The sequence below is a fragment of the Tarenaya hassleriana genome, unplaced genomic scaffold (assembly GCF_000463585.1).
Source record: "Tarenaya hassleriana unplaced genomic scaffold, ASM46358v1 Cleome1, whole genome shotgun sequence".
Taxonomy (NCBI): Eukaryota; Viridiplantae; Streptophyta; class Magnoliopsida; order Brassicales; family Cleomaceae; genus Tarenaya; species Tarenaya hassleriana.
In genome coordinates, this window is record NW_010960187.1 from 3,739,067 (window position 1) to 3,756,005 (window position 16,939).

The 16,939-nt window shown below is 42.2% G+C and overlaps 4 protein-coding genes and 1 pseudogene across 9 annotated transcripts in view; 4 read left to right on the forward strand and 1 right to left on the reverse strand.

The window, feature by feature from the left end:
* Positions 1-500: 500 nt before the first annotated feature.
* On the forward strand, positions 501-3,386 carry LOC104809038 (L-tryptophan--pyruvate aminotransferase 1-like). Its single transcript, XM_010534927.2, has 4 exons — positions 501-651; positions 895-1,204; positions 1,963-2,246; positions 2,660-3,386. Exons 1-4 carry the CDS (start codon positions 566-568, stop codon positions 3,162-3,164), a joined length of 1,185 nt encoding a protein of 394 aa, XP_010533229.1. The 5' UTR covers positions 501-565; the 3' UTR covers positions 3,165-3,386.
* A 296-nt stretch (positions 3,387-3,682) lies between these two features.
* LOC104809029 lies at positions 3,683-7,549 on the forward strand (annotated as a pseudogene).
* A 756-nt stretch (positions 7,550-8,305) lies between these two features.
* On the forward strand, positions 8,306-11,389 carry LOC104809048 (protein DETOXIFICATION 32). Its single transcript, XM_010534938.1, has 9 exons — positions 8,306-8,616; positions 9,145-9,414; positions 9,506-9,777; positions 9,858-9,944; positions 10,037-10,093; positions 10,174-10,412; positions 10,774-10,892; positions 10,975-11,061; positions 11,148-11,389. Exons 1-9 carry the CDS (start codon positions 8,356-8,358, stop codon positions 11,235-11,237), a joined length of 1,482 nt encoding a protein of 493 aa, XP_010533240.1. The 5' UTR covers positions 8,306-8,355; the 3' UTR covers positions 11,238-11,389.
* A 257-nt stretch (positions 11,390-11,646) lies between these two features.
* Positions 11,647-12,327, reverse strand: LOC104809056 (60S ribosomal protein L27a-3-like). Its single transcript, XM_010534951.2, has one exon. It carries the CDS (start codon positions 12,262-12,264, stop codon positions 11,824-11,826), a length of 441 nt encoding a protein of 146 aa, XP_010533253.1. The 5' UTR covers positions 12,265-12,327; the 3' UTR covers positions 11,647-11,823.
* Positions 12,328-12,618: 291 nt separating this feature from the next.
* LOC104809065 (transcription elongation regulator 1) overlaps positions 12,619-16,939 on the forward strand; it is a 5,098-nt gene continuing 777 nt past the window's right edge. The window contains exons 1-12 of one of the 6 annotated variants that reach the window (XM_010534960.1): positions 12,619-13,078; positions 13,154-13,202; positions 13,287-13,631; positions 13,973-14,232; positions 14,317-14,517; positions 14,589-14,792; positions 14,934-15,008; positions 15,085-15,151; positions 15,292-16,189; positions 16,284-16,340; positions 16,634-16,711; positions 16,854-16,917. In XM_010534960.1, coding sequence (XP_010533262.1) covers positions 12,704-13,078; positions 13,154-13,202; positions 13,287-13,631; positions 13,973-14,232; positions 14,317-14,517; positions 14,589-14,792; positions 14,934-15,008; positions 15,085-15,151; positions 15,292-16,189; positions 16,284-16,340; positions 16,634-16,711; positions 16,854-16,917 — 2,673 coding nt within the window. In that variant the 5' untranslated portion in view covers positions 12,619-12,703. Of the gene's footprint in view, positions 13,079-13,153; positions 13,203-13,286; positions 13,632-13,972; positions 14,233-14,316; positions 14,518-14,588; positions 14,793-14,933; positions 15,009-15,084; positions 15,152-15,291; positions 16,190-16,283; positions 16,603-16,633; positions 16,923-16,939 lie in introns of those variants that run through there. The other 5 variants (XM_010534969.2, XM_010534984.2, XM_010534974.1 and 2 more) reach the window with 5 other exon arrangements.

The window sequence follows — 16,939 nt, forward strand, 5'->3', positions numbered from 1 at the left end:
TACCCGATTAGTTAAAAATTAAATAATATATTTTTAAATTATTACAAAATTACAAATATATTTATCAATACTTAGTTGTTTTTATATTTATTTATGCAAAAAACTATCATTTTATAATCTATTTATTTTTAGTATAAATATTTATAATTAATTTTATAATTTATTTGTATAGAATATATAAATTTGAGAGTTTTTAATTAGATTTGTTTAAATTTGTCAGGTTCGGGTATTTATGGATAACCAAAAATTGTTTCACATGTAATATAGTTTAGATACCCAGAAATTCGGATTCGATTTCGGGTTTTGAAATTAATAACTCGTCGAGTTGAGGTTCGGATACCCTAAAAATTCTGGATACCGGAATTGGCCCGACTCCTACTAACCACCATCGCTCTTTCATATAAACAAATAAATAAATATTTTAAGGGAAATGAAATTTTCTCTGCTTCTATAAATACCGTCATCCCCTAAACTTCTCCCAATCATTACCCTCACATCACATATACACATAAGTTGTGAAATACGCCGTAGCAAATTAATAAACAAGAAGACGAAGAAGGAGAATATGGTAGGGTTTGAGTACGCGAAGAAATCCGACAACGCTTCTAACAAGAACAACCTCTTGTCCGACGCCGTCATCAATCTCGATCAGTAAGTTTCACTGAATGAATTACATATATATATATACATATGTGTGTGTGTGTGTATTATGAACATGAATTAACAATGTCTTGGCCTCTAGATGTCTCATAAGCTAACTGCATTGCAGAATCCTCGGCTAAAAATCTATATTTCTGTTCGAAGATTCGTTTTGTTTAATTAAAATACGATTTAAAAAGAAAAAAGAAAAAAAAGAACGAATCTGATGGGGATTTACATTCTGTGAGAGGACAGCGGAGATCCGACGGCGTTCGAGGAGTATTGGAGGAAGATGGGGGACAGGTGTACGGTGGTGATTAAGGGTTGGGAACTGATGAGTTACTTCAGCGACGTGAACAAGGTGTGTTGGTTCATGGAACCGGAGCTGGAAAACGCGATCAGAGGTTTGCACGCAGCGGTTGGAAACGCAGCGACTGAGGAACGCTACATAGTGGTGGGGACAGGCTCAACGCAACTTTGCCAGGCCGCCGTCCACTCACTATCTTCCCTTCGTCCTTGTGGGACTCACCCTGTCAGCGTCGTCGCTGCCGCTCCTTATTATTCCGTAAGCCCTCTCTCTCTCTCCACATATTTATGATTCCATATACCATATAGCCAAGTTACGGTCCTCTTGGTTCATTTACTCATTCACAACTTACCAAAAAACTTTTTTTCTAGCTCTAGTGATAATGAGGAAATATACCAGATTTGATGTTATGTGGGTCCTAATACGTACATCATTAGTAAATAAGAATCAAATATTATATCTTTAGTTATTTGCGTGAAGTTTTATTTTTTCCAAAGTTCGATCAAAGGGGACAAGGTGACAGACATGTTTCTCGAACACACACATACAAATACAAACGCATATCTCTAAATATATATATATATAGTGGGACAGGCGACAATACACGAGCCGTCCATCTACATCTGCACGTTGTGGATTATTGTGCAATACAATTACATGGTATTGGTAACATGCCCCTGTCCCACTTTTTTTCTCCTTTTTTTAAATCAATTATTAATAAAAAAAAATCGGCATAACTATTATTGTAAATACACGTAATTTTTTTTATTATAAAATGTTTTAATGTAACTCTATCTAGTACATGTACTATTGATGAATAACCCATCGGAAAACCCATGACCCACCAATCTTTATATCGTAACCAGATTCCATATCATATTAAAGAAATATTTCTTTTTTCTTTTTTTATAAAAGTTTGTATATTAAAGAAATATTTCGATATAATACTATAGGAAAACTTGATTTAAAAAAAAATAACGTGATCATATGAAAGATTATGATATAAATTTGTGTAGACGTACGTGGAAGAGACGACGTACGTGAGATCGGAGATGTACAGATGGGGAGGGGATGCGAGGAGGTACGAGAAAGAAGAAGGGCCGTACATAGAGCTGGTGACGTCACCGAACAACCCGGACGGGACCATGAGGGAAGAAGTGGTGAAGAGGCCACAGGGCAAAGTGATATACGACTTGGCGTATTACTGGCCTCACTTCACTCCCATCACTCACCGCCCCCACCATGACATCATGCTCTTCACCTTCTCCAAGCTCTCCGGCCATGCCGGCTCCCGCATCGGGTACTCACCTCATCTTTCATTTCTCTTAATACTAGACGATATTATCATTGAATGATATATAGATCTATTCGTTAGGATCACGTCTATGTCTTCCATACGCAAGCTTTGAACTATGGTGATGTCATGCTAAATATAAACATTATAGAAAAAATTGAAATTGTGGTGCTGATCGAAGAAAATAACGATGTGTTAGTGTGACTGATTGATGATCTTTTGAAATTAACGGTGAAGACGTGTGGTTGAGATAAAAAATAATATTAATTTTTTAAATTTATTTTAAATAGTGTGTATTGTATCGAGTTTTTTCGTATCAAATATTTTTAAATATTTTTCTTTAAATAAGTTTTTTTTTTTTTGTGAAAATATATACTTGAATTTGATGATGGGTGATATATATGCACAATTAAAAAAAGGTGGGCGCTGGTGAAGGATAAGGAAGTGGCGAAGAAGATGGTGGAGTACATAATGGTGAACTCGATCGGTGTCTCAAAGGAGTCGCAGATGAGGGCGGCTAAGGTCCTCAACGTCATGACCGAGACATGCCGGTCCCATTCCGACAGCTTCTTCCTGTACGGACGCGACAAGATGAAGAACCGCTGGGATAAGCTACGGGAAGTGGTCGAGCAACAGAGCGACGATATCTTCACTCTCCCGAAGTACCCAGAAGCCTTTTGCAACTTCTTCGGCAAACCCATCGGATCATACCCTGCGTTTGCTTGGCTTGCCATTGGTTGCCATGAGGAGAGTGATCTTGGGAGCCTCTTGATGAAGCAGAAGGTTCTGACCCGTTCAGGCAACAGATGTGGTTCCGACAAGAATCACGTCCGAGCAAGCATGCTCTGCCGCGATGATGTCTTCTCCCTCTTCCTCCACCGGCTTGCCTCCATCACCATCCCCGCCACCGACTCGCTCCATTAGATATATATAGCTTTTTTATATTATAGGCGATCACTATTAAGTACTAATGTTCATTTGTCCAGGCCATCTGGGTTGGAAATAGTCTTATTACATTTTGGGCTTAGTCCATATAACCGCGGTTAAGATCATTCATATGGGCCTGGCCCAATAGTCAGCTCTATTTTATTCCTTGAGCCTGCAAAGTGGGCCACAACCTCTACGGGGGAGAACTCGATCACAAGCCACATGGCTCGTTTTCATTGGCTGAGCCCCCAAAAGAAAACCTCTCTGCAGAGTCGGAGTCCATACAAAACGGTGAACCACCACATTTATTCTCTCGCACAATTTATCCAATTTCGGAGTTACGTCTTCGTAGGAAAAATCAAGTCACAGGTCAGGTAGATACAAAAGATTTCGTCTTTCTTTCTTTAATCTCCTTGAAGACATTTTCAGTGGCTCTGCTGCTTCCCCTTCTCCTTATGCCCCGATTCTTGTCAGACACACACATGCAATCTGCTTCGGATATATCAAATATGCACAAATCCTATTTGAAGAAGTTTATCCTCCCTCTCTGTCTCTCTCGCGGTGCTCTGGACCGAGAGCTCTGGGAATTCCGACATTTAGTGGAAGGTGTGTGATGCTTGATCTTGTTTTGGACGATCCATTTCGAAAACCCATATGAAAATTTTGAATATTTCCTTCTCGTTTGATCGATTTGAAAGCCCCATTTGAAAAAAGGTGTCGTCTTTTCTTGTACCCGTCGTTGTTCCTGAGGGTTTAGGCCTAGAGATTTAGAGTCTCGAGTTCAGTTCCTTCGTGTGGTTCGTCTTCTAATCCTAGGGGGCTGGGTTTTGATTGTTTATGTACGATCGACTCGAGAAAACGATCTCTCTGATTAGTGGGTTTCGTTGTCTTATGCGTATATGCACTAGGCCAGACAAGCTTTGATCTTGATTTCTTAATCCACTATGGCCTTTATATTATGATCCACCATTGAAGCGTTATTAGCTGTTTCCCTCTGTACAGACGGTATTGGTCAGCTGCTTCTGAAAGGTACTGACTCGTGGCTCTGCCCTAAATTAGATCTTTAAAATGGCTCCAAAGGCATTAGACTACGAGTCTCTGAATGAAGACGTGAAGAAGTGTCAGTACGCCGTCAGAGGAGAGTTGTATCTCCGAGCTTCTGAGCTTCAGAAAGAAGGAAAAAAGGTAACATTTGATATGCATTGCAGTTGGACAATGCACAAATGATCCTTTACTTGTGTTTTGTTTGATTAGCATTTGCAATTGTCTACGGTATCTTGAGTTATCCTAACTTGTCTGATTCGAAAACCAGATTATTTTCATGAATGTCGGGAACCCTCATGCCTTGGGACAGAAGCCACTGACTTTTCCTCGCCAAGTATAAATTCCAATTCTCTTACTTCCCGGTGATCATATGCTTCTGCAGTTCTCATACTTTCTGATATTATATCTTGTTCAATCTAAAAGCTAATTTGTGAACTCTGTTTTAGGTGGTTGCACTCTGCCAAGCACCATTTCTTCTAGATGATCCAAGTGTGGGAATGTTATTTCTGGCTGATGCTATCGCAAGAGCTAAGCATTACCTTTCCCTCACTTCAGGCGGTCTCGGTATATTATCCTTAGGAGACATTATATAAATTCCATTTTTTTATATCCTTAGTGTGAGAACTGGAAAGCAACTGCATTTTCTGTTTCATCAGGTGCTTACAGTGACTCAAGAGGCATTCCAGGTATTAGGAAAGAGGTTGCTGAGTTCATCGAAAGACGCGATGGTTATCCAAGGTGATTGCTTCATACCCTTTATCTGCAAAGAATCATATTTGTTGAAAACTAAGTGAGAGGCCTCCTGATTCTTATTTCCAATTCACAGTGACCCAGAACTCATATTTCTTACTGATGGAGCTAGCAAAGGTGTGATGCAAATCTTGAATTGTATTATACGTGGTGAGGGAGATGGGGTAAGGTACCTTTACTCCTGTGAATTTGATTTTGGTCTCAGATGTTCCTTCAGTAACTAATAAGATTTTCCATTGGTTCTATATCATAAGACTGGTCGATAACTTTCAAGTTATGATCTCCTTACAAGTGAGTTCTATACAACGGCTTGCTTCAACTGATGTGAATCTAGTTAAATGGGGTTTATTTCAATTTATTATCGGAGCCAATCCCAGGTGAAGATCTTGTGGAAGAGCAGTTGTTTTAGCTAGAGTGGACACTGTAGAAAGAGGTGTCGTAGCCATTATGGCCTCTTATGATTCATTATCAACCATATGTAGGATCATTTTATAGCTATAAATCCTTAGATTTGTGCAACTAAATACGGTCCAGCATGGTCTGGATTCATGTTAGCATCTCGGTTTCGTATTTTCAGGTTCTGGTTACAGTCCCTCAGTAACCACTCTATTCAGCTACCATATCACTGCTTGGTGGGTCTCTTGTTCCATATTATCTCGAGGAGACTGAAAACTGGGGACTCGATGTTAATAACCTTCGACAATCTGTTGCCCAGGCTCGCTCTAAAGGAATAACTGTGAATACCCTTTCTTTCTTCCTCTTGCATTATGTGAAGAAGCTAATGGAGAAACATATATCTGATGTCTTGCCTGCTCCAATCATGATTTTGCTGTTCCATATTGTATCTGATATGCGATTTACTGATTCAATAATTGATACATATATCAAGTCTTTACCGTTGCATTTCATTTCCTGTACGTTTTGCAACACTAAAAGTTAGTTAATCTAAATTCTTGTTACGTTGAAACTGAAATTGAAAACTTTACTAATTACATATACGAATTCAGATGGAAAATTAAATTTCTTTTACATGGGTATACAGGTAAGAGCAATGGTGATCATTAATCCCGGAAACCCGACAGGCCAGTGCCTGAGTGAAGGCAGCTTAAGAGAGATACTGCGTTTCTGTTATGAAGAGAAGTTGGTTCTTATGGGAGACGAGGTTTACCAGCAGAACGTATACCAGGATGAGCGTCCCTCAGTTCCAAGAAGGTGAATCTTCTCTTCAGGCTCTCTTATTTACTGAGAAAGAAGTGTTGTTTCCCACTCGACTTCATTGTCAACCTTGTGATATGTTTCCGAAAATCCATCCGATTGATCTTTTTTTTTTTTAAAATCTCGTATGTTTTGAAATAGGTGTTGATGGATATGGGACCGCCAGTTAGTAAGGACGTTCAGCTCATATCTTTCCATACAGTCTCGAAGGGATAGGTGGATACTTTGAGATGACTAACATTCCTCCCCGGGTTTGTCGCCGTTGTCTCTCGACCTTTTTTTTTGTGATTTCTTTGTTCATTAATCGACAGATGGATAGAATCTACATGTAAAGAACCACAACCAATAATGGAATATCGTTTCTGATGGATCAGACAGTTGAGGAGATATACAAGGTTGCGTCGATTTCCCTCAGTCCTAACGTCCCGGCTCAGATATTCGTGAGTCAGTCTCTGGTTATTGGGTTTTGCTTTTGTAGAGCCTTTGTTCATGCATTGTGTCAACGGGGCTGATGACTTGTGCAGATGGGTTTGATGGTAACCCCGCCGAAACCCGGAGACATTTCTTACAAGCAGTTCATTCGAGAAAGGTATATATTCGAGCTATAGTCTAATGAAAACTACCCGCATGAATTATTTCTTTTCTCAGATTCCATTTGCGGGTACTGGAGAACGTTTCAGCAAGGGGATTCTTGAATCGTTGAGAAGAAGAGCGACCGACGGATTCAACAGCTGCAAAAACGTGGTCTGTAACTTCACTGAAGGTAAATAAAGTTTAAAAGTCTCTTCGAATGTTATGGCTCTATCGTTTCGGATGGAAATTTTTATGCAGCAAGATGCATCATCCGTCCATCTTCTTTTTATGCAACTGTGATGATTGCAGGTGAATGTACTCGTTCCCTCAAATCCGATTGCCGGAAAGAGCGATTGAAGCAGCCAAACAAGCTGGAAAATTCCCGGACGTTTTCTACTGCCTCAAGCTCTTGGAAGCTACTGGAATATCCACAGTCCCTGGCTCTGGATTCGGACAGAAAGAAGGGTAAAAACCCCGATCTGAAAAACCGTGATTTCGGGCTTCTCGCAACATCGGTAATGATTGTCTTTGTCGCTGTTACGGCGGGCATTTTTCAGGGTGTTCCATCTGAGAACGACGATTCTTCCTCCGGAGGAAGAGATGCCGGCGATCATGGAGAGTTTTAAGAAGCTTAACGATGAGTTCATGTCTCAATACGAAGATAACTATGGATACTCCAGAATGTGAAGAGGGATTCGATTTACTTCTTCTTCCGACATTGTTGTCTGTATCAAAACTCTTGTCTGAAAGTTAAAGCTATGTGCTCTTTGTCCTAAGAATTAAAACAGTGTATCTATCTATGCATGCCCCCCAAAAAAGGAAGCCTGTTTTTTTTATAAAAAAAAACTCATTTAAGTTCCAACTTATTGTCGACTTAAGTTCAGAAGATATTTATTGACCGATTTTAATGGATGTAATGTGTTAAGGCATAATATTAAAAAAAAGCGATATTAATTAGGTTTAAGTATAAATCGATATTAATTAGGTTTAAGTATAAAAAAAAAGGAAGAGAAAAGATATGACACAAAGTATTTTATGCTAATGCGTGTTAGTGTGTGTGTGTGTGGCTTCCGCTGCTTCTAGATGCAAACTATATATACACGAATAATCTCTTTCTTTGTGGGTTTCATTAGAAAAGCACTCTCCTCAGACTCTCCCTTGTTTAAGCAAATGACCTCAATTGCAATCATAATAACGACGTGCCATTATTCGATACACTATTGGTGCCAATCTATTTTCATGATATAATGTATATTATGCGAAATAAATATATGGTTTTCATTCTTCGAGAGAATAAAAATCACTATGCCGCTCTTAACAGTCGGGATTTTTATGTATATCCTTTCATACCAATGTTTTCTCATCTCATTTTGTGTTTTTTTTTGTGTGTAATGATACGTGACATCGTAGGCATGCAACGTGTACAAACGATGAACTATATGAGTAGCTATTCATTATATAGGACTGCTAGCCTGTCGATACAACTTTTGCGTATACGCACGCGTGAATACACACACACACATGTCTATATATATGACTGCTGGCTTCAGTTGGTATTTCCCACCATTTGTACCGAATATAGAGACTCTCTCTCTCTCTCTCTAAAATGCAAAATCTAGATGATGTCTCAGGACAAGATGACGGCGGAGACATGCCTCCGATCTCCGGTCTCAGAGACTTTTTCCGGCGGTTCGCCGCCGAGTCTAGGAAGCTGTGGTGGCTGGCGGTTCCGGCGATCTCCACGTCCATATGCCAATACTCTCTAGGCGCAGTCACTCAGGTCCTCGCCGGTCACGTCAGCACGCTGGCCCTCGCCGCCGTCTCCGTCGAGAACTCCGTCATCGCCGGCTTCTCCTTGGGCGTCTTGGTACACATACATATACACACACATCAAAGCATGCATGGATGCACTTCTGCATGTCTTGTTTCTTGTATCACTAACACCTATTCATGACCACATGAGATTCCACTGTCCGTTTCTCTCGCGCCGTTTCGTGTTTATACATTTAATATTAATTTCAATTCAGAGCTCTTGTTTGTCGGTGTTTGCTTCTTTTTTTTTTTGGTTCCTTTTTATATGAAGCTATTAAAACTCTGATTTTATCGCCGACATCAAATTTCTAGAATAAAATATGGTATTATTATTCGTATCATTCATTTCTCGCAAGAAGCAACACTCGCTTTCACCATTTCTCGAGAGTTACGTTTTAATTCTCATAGTGCAACACTTTTTTTTGAAAAAAACAACATCTTCTTTAATGAAATCATTGGATGGTATCAAACGAATTTATCATATTATATAGACTTTAATTATTCAGACTCGATTAGAATGTTTACTTAAAGTGTATAGTACTAAATCATTTAATTAAGTGATTTTATTTTTTGTGTGGAGAAGCTTGGGATGGGGAGTGCATTGGAAACTCTGTGCGGGCAGGCGTACGGAGCAGGGCAAGTGGAGATGATGGGAATCTATCTGCAAAGGTCTTGGATAATCCTCTTCACCAGTGCCCTCCTCCTTTCCCTTTATTACGTATTTGCCACTCCCCTCCTGAGGCTCATCGGTCAGACGCCGGCGATTTCCTCCGCCGCCGGTAAGCTGTCGCTGTGGATGATCCCTCAGCTCTTCGCCTACGCCCTCAACTTCCCCACCGCCAAATTCTTGCAGGTCCCCTCTTCTCTCTCTCTCTATATATATATATATTACTTTGAATATGTATATACGTAAATTATAACCAAATGCATGGCGTGGCATGCAGGCGCAGAGCAAGGTGATGGTAATGGCGGTGATTTCGGCGGTGGCTCTGCCACTGCACGGCGTACTGAGCTGGTGGATGATGCTGAAGTTGCGATGGGGGATGGCTGGTGGGGCCGCCGTGCTGAACGTGTCGTGGTGGCTCGTACAGGTGGCTCAGATCGTTTACATAGCCACAGGGGCTTGTGGCCGCGCGTGGTCGGGTTTCTCCCGAAAGGCGTTCAAGAATCTCCGAGGCTTTGCGAGGCTATCGATCGCATCTGCTGTCATGATCTGGTAAGAAAATGGACAAAACATTTTCTGGATTTCGGATTTGGAATCTGACCAGACAGAGTGATGGATGGATGATGTTGCAGTCTGGAAGTGTGGTATTTCATGGCGCTTATACTCTTTGCCGGTTACCTGAAGAATGCTCAAGTCTCTGTCGCCGCTCTTTCTATATGGCGAGTTTTTCCGACAGAACTCCATCTTGTAATAACTAATTACAGATATTACTATACCACACAACTCATGTGTTTATATACGCATATACCAGCATGAACATACTTGGATGGATGGTCATGGTGGCCTTCGGAATCAATGCTGCTGTCAGGTACGCAACCTGATTTATATACATATCGAAAACTCTACGAGAAATGAAATCCACGCAGAAAAGAAATTTTGCTTGAGCAGTGTAAGAGTGTCGAATGAGCTCGGGGCAGGACACCCGAAAAGGGCGAAATTCTCACTGATAGTGGCGACGATAACATCCACGGCCATTGGAACTGCGATCTCAATGACTCTGATTGCGTTACGGGATTGGTACCCCGAGCTGTTCTCGAATGATGAAGAGGTCAGAACCGTCGTGAAACAGCTGACACCATTGCTAGCTCTATGCATCATCATAAACAACATTCAGCCCGTTCTTTCAGGTAACTACCAACAATGATAATAAGTGGACGCGGGCGCAGGTACTCAGAAACCCACGAGGTTTCAGATACTCGGTCGCATAGATATTTAGGACGTGGATATCCGGCATGGAGCCAAATATAGGTGCGATATAACGCTAAAATCAACGCAAGTAAAGGAAATTTCCAATTTTCCACGTATTTGAGTACACATATGGGGCTACGGGTATCCAGATCTTGCTAGACCGAGACCAAAATAATCTCTCCAGAAAACTCGAGATAACCCACCCCTAATAAACACAATTTCCACCATCAAACCAATAGATGTAGTAGCAAGTCTGGTAGAAAGTGGATGGATGATGTAGTGGTTGATATGGTACAAAAGGTGTGGCTGTCGGGGCTGGATGGCAAGGGGTCATAGCCTACGTGAACATTGGGTGTTACTATATCTTCGGCGTGCCCTTAGGACTCGTGCTCGGTTACAAGCTCAAATTCGGGGTGAAGGTATATTTATTCAGATTTATATAGCTTCTCTTCTGGTCTCCTAACTTTCATGCACGACTAAACAATGGTGGAAACATGCCAGGGGATTTGGTGCGGAATGCTGACAGGAACGGTTGTTCAGATCTGTGTTCTGAGCGGGATAATCTACAAGACAAGCTGGAACAAAGAGGTGATAGTTTCTTACCTACTAGGGTTTCAGTTTTTTTACTAACAGGGTGGAAAGGGACTAACAGAAGAAAAGGTTGAGACTTTCAGGCTTCATTGGCTGAGGCTCGAATAAGGAAATGGGGAGGTGAAAAAGATCGCGAGGAAAACGAAGCGGAAATGCAAGAAAAAGTCCCTTGAAACTGCATATGATTGTAGACAGAATAATCATAGAAACTAGTACGAGTATAAACAATAAACAACGGCGTGATTATAATATTCAGATGGTGAAAACAATCATGTGTAAAAGCAGACCGCTGATGGTATAAATCTAGCCATCTCAATTGAATCAACCAAGCTTTATAATACAAAACCCCATTAATGCAAAACCCGCATGTTAAAGGAAAATGAGCTCCAAATGTGAAAAAAATGAAACAGGAATCGATCTAGGGAATTTCACAGGCAATCTTGGCAATATCATCACTACGATGAAGAAAGACGAAAGATATTAAATGCCCGTGAAACCCAAATCAGAGTCAGCGATGGTGTATGCTAAGATTGAATTCAGATTGTGGACGCAGTCAGAAAAGCAGCAAGCACTCACCACATATGCAAAAAGTCTGAATATTGCAACGATAGAAACTAATCATATCAACTCTGAAATCTGAACAATGACATGTATCAGATCCGATAAAGGTTCTACAATCGAGATCTCGATTAAAACGGAACACCAAAACGAGTCCACCAGAAACTTAAAAGGGAAATGGAAGGAGGAAAATTGCCTGACCTAGGCGGTGAGAACGACGGCGCCACCAGCCTCCTTTATCTTCTTCTCGGCGTTTTTAGACACCAACTTCGCCTTCACGACGATAGGCTTGTTCTCCGGCAACACACCTTTCCCCAACACCTTGAAGTATCCAAACTGAGTAACGTCGATCAAGGGAGCGTTGTCCTTGGTGGCCTTGTCCTTCACCTCTTGAGGCACGAGCGACCATAGCTTGTCCAGATTCACGATGGGGCAATGGAACTTGTTCCTCAACTTGTGAAAGTACCTCATCCCAACCTTCCCGAAGTAACCGGGATGGTACTTGTCGAAGAGGATACGGTGATGGTGCATGCCTCCAGCATTTCCACGACCTCCGGGATGCTTCCGGTGCTTCCCGATACGACCGTGACCGGCGGAGACGTGACCACGCTTCTTCCTGTTCTTCTTGAACCTTGTCGTCATCCTCTCCAATCTACAGGTCTTCCTCTCCCCGTGCGGCTAGGGTTTTTTGGAGCGCCCGAGATTTATAAAGAAAAGGCGATGGCCCCGTCTTACCCTCTAGGGTTCGTATTTACGGGTTTCTGAACTATGGGTTCTCTATGAATTGGGCCTGAGAGTCTGTGGCCCAAAATGTGCAAGATGTCAATAGAATTTCAAGAAACGACAGGTAGTGCGGCTCTGGATTAACGAAATGGAGCGCACTACCATTAGCCGACAGACCACAACGTTGCTCCGTATAAAGGACAAGAATGTGAACTACGTGACGTTCTCTGCCCTTTTAAACGGCACGAAGACTAAAGCATGTTGAACAGACGACCTGCAGTTCTCTAGATCATTCGGCTCTGAAGCTTGCCTTGTTCCTCCCCTTTGTCAGACACGGGGGTTCCTCTCTCGCGCACCGATGGACGCTTACCAGCCGCCGCCGCACATGAGACCTCCGGCGAGGCCTGCACCGGCGGATCCCTATCATCAGTACTACCAGAACCCGGCTAGACCTCCGGCGCCTCCTCCTCCGCAGCCGCAGGGCCCTTCTGCATGGTACCCTAACAATCAATACCATTACCCTCACTCCCCGTCTCCGCCTCCTCCTCCTCCGCCGCAGTGGGGCCCTCCTCCGCCGGAACATCTTCCTCCTCAACCCCATTCTTCCCCCGCGTATCCTCCACCTCCTCCTTTTCCTCTGCACCCTCACCAGCCGCCGTTCAGCGCCGGCGCCAACAACAGCGGTCAGTTTCCGTTTCCTCCCAGACCGCCGTTGCCTCCGCCATACCCTCAGGTTTGATGAGCACCGGATTTCCCCCTTACTAGATTTCTCCTTAGTTTTGATCTTACTTTTTCCATGGATATGTAGGAATGGAGCAATCAGAATTGGGGATATCACCAAGGTCACATCTCTCAAGGTTCGCTTGATCATCGCCATTGATTTTATCGATTGTATTCCGTGAATTCTAGGGTTTGGGTTCTGATTTTCTTATTGATGGCAGCTAATAGCAACGCTGAAGACTGGGCAGTCAAAGCCAGAGAATGGGCTGCTGCAAAAGCTGTTGCAGAGGATCAACATTCGCAATCTGCAGCGTATCCACCAAGCGGAGCAGGTGAACAAATTCACCAACAATATCAAGATGTTCATCAGCACTCGGTTCCAGGATTAAGCTATCATCAGTTTCCGGTTCCGCCTCCAGCAACACCAACCGGATACCCAAATTATCCAGCAGTAGATGGAAGTCTGCCTGGAGCTTCATCTGCTGGATATTCTCATCAAGAGAACTTACCCACCAGTTCTGCAATTCATCAGCAGGAGGTACCTTCTAGTTATTCTTCTGTAGCAGGTAACCATTTACTTAGAACATCACTCTAGCTCGTGATCGAGAACTGTCTCTGTGGGTTTACCGTTTACTGATCCCTTGTACGTTGAAGTTTTGCCTATCTTTTCCCAGTTCTCTTGTCCATGTTTAATCATCTACCCTGTGCAGTGTGGTGTAGGGATTTAGGTATCTGTAATATATGGATATTTGCTTGCCAGAACTGTTACTGATTGTTCTCTTTTGCATTTTCTTTTTGTGTCCTGAATGGGCGTCAACTCTGTTTCCCATTTTCGTTGGTGTAGAAATTGTTAATATTCCGAACAATACGGAGACATCAAGCTGAACTTGTTACTCTTTTTTTGCAGGTAAAGAAGAATCTAGCAATACGACACAAAGTGAGGCACAGATATTGGTGCTTCCTGCTGGTGGACCAATTTCGGCAGAGCAGTCTTATGTATATGGAGATCAATCGTCTGCACCACCTAGTAGTCTTAGTGACCAGCCCTTACAGTTTACTAGTAGGGCTAGTTCTGAAAATGTTAGTCTTCATAATGCCTGGCCTCCCCCTAGCGCAACGGGCATGGTGTATCCCCCGATTCCTTCATCCTTGCCCTCAGCAGCACAGGTACTCCTTCCGTTGTGTGTTTATATTATCATTTTTTTTTGTGCTTGCGGGATCTGGATTTGCTGATATCTGTTTGCTTTTCAGCACAACCCATCTATGGTTATGCCGCATGTTTCGGGTCATGCCATGCCTCCATTTGGGGGATTCCCTCCTCCAAATCTCCAGTCCACAGTTCAGTCTGTAGGACCACCTTATGCTTTTGGCGCAAAGCCACCACTTCATCCTGTTACAGCATTCATGGATGACACATATTCAGCAACTGCTGTGCCTGAACGCCCAAAAAAGGTAAAAACAAACTATTTCAGGTTAAGGTCACAGTACCTTCCATGAACTCTGGCTGATGAGAAGTTTTCCAGGCACCTGTACCTGTCTGGCTTAAGGAGGAAATATTGAAGAACAAAGCTGCTCTTGGAAAATCTTCTTCAGGAAATACCGTGGGAAGAGAGTCTATAGATGATGACTCCCTTGACAATACTCTTGGGAAACCTGATCGGCCTGATGCTAAAAGCTTCAGTTCTTCTAAATTCACCGACGAAGAGGAAGAAGAAGAGGACGATGAGGTTCTTTGAACTTTTGCAACGTTCTTATTCACTTTTTACCTAATGAGGGTTTAAGTTGAATTAGCACTTTGTTTTGTCATGGTTGATATCTGTGTATCACTAGTTTTTGTTTGTTAAATTGCACGGTTTTGCTGTATGCAGGACGATGTGGAAGCAGCTAGAACCGCAGCTATTAACCAGGAGATAAAACGTATCTTGACTGAAGTTCTTCTTAAGGTAGGTGGTAGGTTTGAATTGGGATAGTTGGTTTATGCTGTGTATCTGCAGCTATTGACGTTTGTGCCTTGAACAGGTAACAGACGAACTATTTGATGAAATTGCAACAAAAGTTATTAGTGCGGATGATATGAGAACAGAAGGTAATTTTCTCTTCTTATGACTCTGGTACTACTTCTTAATGCTCTTATTATTTGGGGGTTGTGCGATATTCTACACATTGATTCAGATGGCAATGTCAGGCATAATCATAAATCTTCATCATCATCTCTTTCTGTGGCAGATGATGAGCAGATGCACCAGGCTTCAGCAAAGATTCTAGTTCCGCCTAAAGTTAAGGAATCTGAGATGGAAGGTACAAGTAGAAAAGCTGGCTCTGGCTCCCAGGGAGGTGTGCTAGGTCTTGTGAGCTATGCCTCTGATGATGACGACAACGAAGATGGTTATGCCGATACCAATGGACGTCCTGATGCTGTTGCCGTTGATGGAGATCAAAATCCTCTCATGGACTCGAGTAATGGTGTTCTTCGGCAGCCCAACACTAAGAAACTTCTTGAACATGATGTGGTATCCAATGCAGGATCAGAGTTAGAAACTGAAGCCAGTGAGATCTTCCCCAAGAACCATAAGTCAAGCGTTGATGAATATTTGGAGAAATGTGGATCCAAGAGAAGTAATGACAAAGCTGATGTTGATGCTAGTAAAGTGCGTGATAGAAGCAGAGAAGAACACCCTGAAGGTAGTGACATACATAAAGATGCAGCAAGAAAAGATCCTCCCACAAAAAATGCTGGTGCAAAATCAGATAGTTCCAGCAAAGATTTGCATGAAGAGGTGAGTGGGGATACAAGTAGAGCAGATGATAAGGACGCCCGAAAAGACAAGGCAGATCATCGGAATGGCTCAAGAGATAGAACTAGGCAGAACGATGTAAAGCCTGCAGAGAAGGACAAGGGATCTGAATCAAATAAAAAGTCCAATGCCCATGATGCTAAGAAGGATTGGAGAGAAGGGGAGAGACCTAAAAGGACAAGTTCCAAGGAAGATGGAGATAGAAAAAGGGAGAGAGAAAAGGAAGAAGAACGATCGAGACATAGGCATGTTAGGGAGATGACGAGCAAGGATAAGAGAAGACGTTCTTCTCCAACCAGCGATGAATCATCTGATGATGATTCACGAAGGTGCCTTAGCTGCTTCCTATGATTAGCCCTCATGATTTTGCTTATCTATTGCTGATGCCATTACTCATCCTGAATTTTGTTTTTCTTGTTTCAGAAAGTCCCATTCGAGGAGAAGAAATTCATCACCATCTCCTGTAAGGTCCAGAAGAAGGTTAGCCTTTTCTGAACTTAAAAATCTGACTGCTTAAACCTTAAATTAGCCCATACACACGCTTGATGACTTGGTGATATGCTTGTTAGTAAAAAAAAAATAGCTCTTTTACTTTTGCCTGCCACTACTGTGGTGGTGTTGAGAGATCATGCATATGCAATAGCATATGGTTTCACTTTGATGTTGTCAATGTCAAAGCGTCAAAAAGAGAAGATGGGGGCTTTTACCATACATAGAATGACATGAATGGATATGACAAAAGGTATTACGTATGTTTGGATGTGTATGTATAGACATGTTATGGGGTCACCACCACATAGCAAGCATTCTCAACGTGGGCATTCTCCTTACTCTTCTCTCGACACATCCAGGTACATACCATATGCCCCGAGACACACACCCTGTTACTGATGTCCCCTTTTCTTAGTTAAGTGGAAGCTCTGAGTGTTTTTCTTAAATGCCATCGAACCAGCCTGATAGTGTGCTTTTTTTTTCATTATTAAAAAAAAACAGGGGAAGAGAATCAAGATCGAAGTCACCACACAGCCGGAAGAGGGGTGTGATGAAAGGGAAAGGGGCACTGTGAACTGTGAAGTGTT

Coding starts and splice junctions, on each gene's coding strand:
- LOC104809056 (XM_010534951.2), bottom strand. CDS start 12,264: ATGACGACAAGGTTCAAGAAGAACAGGAAGAAGCGTGGTCACGTCTCC.
- LOC104809038 (XM_010534927.2), top strand. CDS start 566: ATGGTAGGGTTTGAGTACGCGAAGAAATCCGACAACGCTTCTAACAAG. Junction 652..894: donor GCCGTCATCAATCTCGATCA/GTAAGTTTCACT, acceptor GTGAGAGGACAG/CGGAGATCCGACGGCGTTCG. Junction 2,247..2,659: donor CATGCCGGCTCCCGCATCGG/GTACTCACCTCA, acceptor AATTAAAAAAAG/GTGGGCGCTGGTGAAGGATA.
- LOC104809048 (XM_010534938.1), top strand. CDS start 8,356: ATGCAAAATCTAGATGATGTCTCAGGACAAGATGACGGCGGAGACATG. Junction 8,617..9,144: donor GCTTCTCCTTGGGCGTCTTG/GTACACATACAT, acceptor TGTGTGGAGAAG/CTTGGGATGGGGAGTGCATT. Junction 9,778..9,857: donor GCATCTGCTGTCATGATCTG/GTAAGAAAATGG, acceptor ATGATGTTGCAG/TCTGGAAGTGTGGTATTTCA.